The 6,145-nt window shown below is 50.6% G+C and overlaps 1 protein-coding gene across 1 annotated transcript; it reads right to left on the bottom strand.

Moving 5' to 3' along the window:
- Positions 1 to 8: 8 nt before the first annotated feature.
- On the bottom strand, positions 9 to 4,559 carry Ndufb7 (NADH:ubiquinone oxidoreductase subunit B7). Its single transcript, XM_055621300.1, has 3 exons — positions 4,363 to 4,559; positions 360 to 528; positions 9 to 201 (listed from the first exon to the last, which is right to left on the bottom strand). The coding sequence occupies exons 1-3, from the start codon at positions 4,472 to 4,474 to the stop codon at positions 69 to 71; spliced, it is 414 nt and encodes a 137-aa protein (XP_055477275.1). The 5' UTR covers positions 4,475 to 4,559; the 3' UTR covers positions 9 to 68.
- Between the last annotated feature and the right edge of the window lie 1,586 nt (positions 4,560 to 6,145).

Genomic DNA, 6,145 nt, shown 5'->3' with positions numbered 1-6,145 from the left:
AGATACGGTTAGGCAGGTGACCCAAGGCTTTTATTTCACTGGTAGGTCCACAGGCTGGTGGTTAATCCCTACAGGGCCACCTCAGGGCCCACCTCTCCATCTCCATGGCCCCGGGCTACCCGTGCCGCCTTCTCATCCCTCCGCTTCTTCCGCTGGAGCAGTCGCCGCTCACGTTCAAACTCCTTCATGCGCTTCACATAGCTGTGGGCAGAACAGACAGGCTGTCAGTGCCATAGGCCCTGGCCCAACACCATTCCCAGCCACCAGGAAGCCCTAGCTAGGGGTGAGGCCTCCCGCTGGAATTCTAACTCTGCCCCTCTCTAGGCGGCTTGGTGTGGGCGGGTGTAGGGCAGGCTCACTCTAGGTGCTCGCAGTAGTCCCAGTCATGCTGCTCGTGCTTGCAGGCCAGGAAGTTGGGGAAGCTGTCCCGCTTGCACTTGAGCAGCCGGATGAGGTAGTGGGCACAGTAGTCACGCTGCTCCAGTGTCAGCCGGGCATCGTTCATCTCCTGTTGCGTGGCCACCATCACTGTGGGGAGGTGAGGCTCAGCACTGCAGCCAGTCCCCAACTCCACCGACCCCCAGTGTGCACTGGCACAATTGGAAGCCACACACCAGGGTGCCCCTCATTGGTTCAGCAGAACCCATCTGTATTATGGCCACACCCCTATAGAAGGGTGACTCATTGTACCCTCTGTCCAAAGCAGCAAGGGCTCTTGTGTCTCTTCCTCTAGAGATTCTGTTTTCCAAAAAGCTCCAATAGAGCTGAAGCTCCGAACTCACCCCCTCAGCCCCTAAGCCACATGCTTAGCCCCTGCTTCCTCAGTACAGAAAGATGCCAGGCCCAGCATGGAAGCAGCCTGGCTGTCAACTAAGCCAACAGAGCTGTGGTGGCATCTCAGCGATGCATCATGAGGTGGTGCCAGTGTGACCAGCATCACGTGTGCTTACACAAACTAAGATGGCCCCTCACTAGCCTGTAGGACTGCGGAACTCTGTGAGGTCTGATGTTCACATAAACGTAGTATGTGTGTTTACTCAAGTGTGAGCCTCAGGTAGATGACCTAGCTCTGGGCTGGGATTTCCCACCACTGGCAAAACTGGACCCTTCAGGAGGTGGTTAGGAATAGGAACACCCCAGCCTGTACCCACTGTGTCCCACAGTGACATACCTGGTTAGCTAGTAGGACTTGACCTTGCTGGGTCTGCAGGCCTACCTCCTCTCCACCTGTGCCTTGGTCCTCGCCTTACTTCATTGCATTAAAACATGTTCCATTAGAGGCGGTGATGCCACATGCACTTGGGAAGTAGAGGCAGGCAGATTTGAGTTTGAGGCCAGCCTGGTCTACAGAGTGAGTTCTAGGACAGCCAGGACTACACAGAGACACCCTGTCTTAAACCAAACCAAACAAATTGGCTGGAGAGATGGCTCAGCAGTTAAGAGCGTATACCGCTCTTGCAGAGAATTGGGGTTTTATTTCCAAAACCCATGTTGGGCAGCTCCTAACTACTGCTGTAACTTCAGCTCCAGGGGCTTCCCTGCCATCATCTGGCACTTGAACTCTTACGGCCAAATCTCTATACAGACACATAATTAAGAAAATAAACGAATCTTAAAAAATATAGAGAAAACAGTTGGCGTGCAAGTCAGTGGTAGGGTACTTGCCTAGCATGTGTGAGGCCTTGGGAAATCCTGAGCACTGCACAACCACATCACGTTCCAGTCAGCTGCTGTCATTCCTCTCAGGGATGCTGTCTCCCACTCTGCTTCCAGCTACCATCCTCTTTCTCATGTAGGCTCAGGTCCTTATACCCCTTTTGGGCTTCTAACCTGGTACCCAAATGTGACTCAACAGGGTTACCTGTCACCGGGATAGGTTTTCTCTGCCACCTTTGTTGCCCTCTCCCTGGATCTCAAGCCCCAACAGTAGCCACCTGTTTCTCTACAGTCCTGTAGGGCCTAAATCTGATAGCTCTGATAGCTCTACCCCAGTTGGCTGATGAGGCCAACTCTGTCCCCCCACTCTACACCTCTGTACTCCAGGCGCAAGGAGGCTCAACCTGGAGCTCTGCCTTTTATTTCTGGTTCACCAGAGAAGCCAGCAGCAAGCCTCCCGAAGTATACTGCTGCCTCCTAAGCTGGAGGAATACAGCAGGAGCCAGGCAGATAGATGGTATCCATCTTCAGAGGGAGACAAAGCAGGCAGAACATAATAATTGAATGGCTGGCAGCCTTACTGACTACGGAGGAAAAAGCAAAACAAACCAGGGAGAAGCAGTGCTGGAAAGGGGGCCAAGAGAAGGCGAGGGGTGAGCTAGGCAGATAGATGCCTGTGGCAAGAGCATTCCAGCTTGAATGGGTGCTGAAGCCTTGAGGCAACAGGACTAGTGTCAGGACCTTTCCCACCTCCTGGGTTTTGACCTATGCACAAGGAAAGAACTGTCCTTTGCTTCCCTAACTTGGTAAGGTTAGGATGGGAAGGCCTAAGGGGAAGACAGAGCTCTGAGACCACAGAGTACAAGACAGCTATTAAAAGGCACAGGAGTATATACCAGTAATCTCAGCAATCTGGAGCCTGAGGTATGAGGACTTTAAGTCTGAGGCTAGCTATGTAACAAGATCCTGTCTCAAAAGCAAAACAATTCAGGTTGGACCTATTGGCTTACTCCTGTAATCCCAGTACTCAAGAGGCTGAGAGAGGCAACCTGGAGTTTGAGGCCAGCCTGTGCTACGTAGTGAAACGCTTTCTCAAAAATTAAGGCAGCAGCAGGTGGAGTGGGGTCCTGGGGAAAGGTAGACAGTGAATTGAGGAAGACACTCTGAATGCTGACTTCTGGCCAGCACACACACCAACAAAGCCCTAAAACCAACAGTAGTAAAAGAAAAGTCAGCAATGCCATTCATAAGTTCAGGGTTAAGGCTTCCCTTGGAGATAAACTGGGCAGTTGGGAGCTGCCTCCAAGACAGAACAGAGGAGGCCTCAGTTTCCAGGCCTCCAACATGGAGCTGAGGAAGAATTGGTCAGAGGTGGAGGTGACCAAGGTAGAACTTAAGAAAGACAATAAGAGCATGGTGATACAGTTGGGGCTGGTCTGGACAGCCTTGAGAGAAGCCCTTCAGTTAAGGGGGAAAGGTTGAGAAGGTGGGGCCTGAATGGGATTTTACACTTGTTTGTGAGACAGATTGCTAGGTACCCAAGGAACTCATGATGTCTCTGCAGGGGTTGCTGCTCTCACCCACCACCATGACTGCGTCCGGGAGGATGTATCATAACCACTGCAGGCATTGTATCAGCGTGCTGACAGCCGACTGAAGAGACATTCTGCAGCAGAGCCCTTGCAATGCCGAGGGTGGGGTGGAGGATATGCAGGTGCTCACCTGGAATGGGGCACTTGAAATGAGGAGTTTGAGGATGCATGGCTGTGGAAGGGGCTGCTGCGCCTGCTCGCTCACAGACACATGCTAGGATGGAGGAAGAGACAGTAAAGAGCTGCAGAAACATCATGAAGGCTAGCCTCCCTGAGCACACGGGCCTGTGCTAGCTCAGCACAGCTAGCTGAATTTGACCAGGGGTTTGGTTTAGCCAAGCAGGAAGTGCTGCTACATTCTGATTGCAGGCAAAGAAGGGTGTCAGGTGATAAAGGGACTGTAGGCTGAAAACTGACCTAGCCATCTTCTAGCCTACACCACAACCTTTTGGCAAAGCAAATTTATGTCTTTCCTTTGCTTACAAATGAAAGCCCTGTCCCTCTTGGAACCAGCTTCATCGGTCTCATCACACATGCCCCTTTTAGCCTCTGTTTCCACTGCCTGTCACGAAGGCCGCTTCCACATTCAAGTTTTGCCTCCCAGATCTGCGTGGATACACTGCTTTGCCCAATGGGCTCCCTGAAGACAGTGTCAATGTCTATCTGCTACCCTGGGGCATCCCAAGTGCCAAACTAGGACTGTCCAGAGCTATCACTCTGTAAGCCTGTGGTTGTCCTACATAGGAAGAACGAGAACCATGCGAGTGCACACAAGGCCTTGGGTTCCATCCCCAGCACCATCACACGGGACAGGACAAGTGCACAGCAAGACCGCCCCATCACCCGAGCTTGTATTATTTATTGTACGCAGCTAAATGAGTGACACTGTATGGAGGTGCAAAGAACATGTCCCAACGTTCTGCGCTGTGCCCAGGACGAAGCGCACCGGCGCAGCCTCGTTGTCCCGCTGTCTAGTCCCCTGCCCATTGCTCCGGCCACGCCCGCACAGCCCCCAGATTCAAGGAGGTCAGGTGCCCTCCCAACCCGAACCCTCTGCAGACAGGCAGCACTGAGTTCCGCCGGGTCTGCGGTCGCGCCTGCGCACGGAGCTCACCGCGCTCTTTGCGCTCCGGGAAGCCGTACTCCGGGGGGAAGCTAGGCATCTTCAGGGGGTCAGGCTCCACCGAGGCATCCCCAACATAGCGCCGGGCCAGGTGCGCCCCCATGGCTACTCCGTCTTACCGCTTTGGCAGCCGGGGTCACCTCGCTCCCACCTGGAAGCACTACCCCTCACAGCGCCACGGCTTCCGGGTCATCTAGCCCGCAGCGAGGGTCATAGAGAAGAAGAGTGGAAGGCGTCATGGCCTACTGGCACCCCCTGGCGGTCAAGAGGAGAAAGGACTGGCGCGTCGGAAGCCAGTTTGCTAGAAGGCCAGACTGGCCACGCAGGGCGCTGCAGGGGCAGCCCGTCTATGCGCTGCTCAGTGCTAGGATTACATGTGTGTGCCACTAAGCCTGTTGTTTTCATGGGTACTGTGGACACTCTGGCCCTCATGCTCTCTTGGCGGGCATTTTACAGACAGATCCATTATATATATATAAAATATATAAAATATATTAAATATAATATATCCATTTTATATATATATATATGATGTTGAGGTAGACCCCAAGGCCTAGTACATGTGCTCTTCCACCGAGGTGCACCACCACTTCCAGCTCCCCAACCTCCAAACATTTTTAGCCGGTTTGTTGGTGGCACACACATATGTAGATGTGTATACGAGCGCATTTGGTGTTCAGAGGTCAACTTTGGGTGTCATTACTCTGGCACTGTCCACCTTGTTTGAGACATTGGTCAATTGTTGACCTTAATTCTTAGGCAAATGGAATCTTATTCAGAAAGTCCTTTCTTACACTTACATCGTGTAGGGTGCTGCCTAAGTTTCCTTCTAGCAGTTTCAGTGTTTTGGCTTCATATTTAGGGCTTTGATCCATTTGGAATTAGTTTTGTGTAGGTTGAAAGATATGGGTCTAATTTCACACGTCTGCATGTGGACATACAAAATTTTCAGCATTTGTTCAAGGTCCTCCCCCCCCCCCACCTTTTTTTTCAAGACAGGGTTCTGGCGCTCACTCTGTAGACCAGGTTGGCCTCAAATTCATAGAGATCTGCTTGCCTCTGCCTCCCAAACTCGGGTTAAAGCCGTGTGCCACTACCGGCTATTCTGCCTTGCGTTTTTTTTTGTCATCTTTGTCAGATATGAAGTGGCTGAAGTTATGGTCTTTGATTTTGCTCCGGTCATCTCCATCGCGGTTTGTGCCACGGCTATCTTGTTTTTGTTAGTATGGCTCTGTAATAAATCTTAAGAAACGGCATGGCAATCCCTCCAGCGTTGTTTTGGCACTTGGGGCAACTTGTGGTTCCATATGAATTTTAGGATTTTTTTTTTAATTCTTATGAAGAATAATATGGATGGTTTGATTGGGACTGCATTGAATCTGTAAATTGCTTTTGGCAGGATGGTCATTTTCACAATATTAACTTTACCAATGCATGAATATGGAATATCTTTTCATTTTTTTTTCTTCAGAGGTTTAAAGTTTTCATTTAGACATCCCTCAGTTCTTAGGTTTACTTGTAGATATTTTCTTTTCTTTCAGGCTATGGTGGATGGGGCACATCCATGATCGCCTTCTCTGTATGTGTACTGTTGCTACATAGAAAAGCTAGTGATTTATAAAAGTCAGTTCTGTATCCTGCCCATTACTGAATTAAAAAATCATTTACAGATATTTTCTGGTAGAAGTTTTTGGAAGCTCTAATGTACAGTCTCGTGTCATCTGCAAATAACAGTAGTTCTGCTTCTTTCCCTGTTTGTATCCATTTAATTTCC

This window comes from Psammomys obesus, unplaced genomic scaffold (assembly GCF_907164565.1).
Source record: "Psammomys obesus unplaced genomic scaffold, mPsaObe1.curated_primary_1811, whole genome shotgun sequence".
Lineage (NCBI taxonomy): Eukaryota > Metazoa > Chordata > Mammalia > Rodentia > Muridae > Psammomys > Psammomys obesus.
This window is presented reverse-complemented; position numbering and strand designations above follow the sequence as displayed.

What these genes read in the sequence shown, in the direction of transcription:
- Ndufb7 (XM_055621300.1), bottom strand. Translation starts at nt 4,474, where the DNA reads ATGGGGGCGCACCTGGCCCGGCGCTATGTTGGGGATGCCTCGGTGGAG. An exon ending in CCCGGAGCGCAAAGAGCGCG is followed by an intron (nt 529 to 4,362) that starts GTGAGCTCCGTG and finishes ACCTCCCCACAG; the next exon opens with TGATGGTGGCCACGCAACAG. An exon ending in GACTACTGCGAGCACCTAGA is followed by an intron (nt 202 to 359) that starts GTGAGCCTGCCC and finishes TTCTGCCCACAG; the next exon opens with CTATGTGAAGCGCATGAAGG.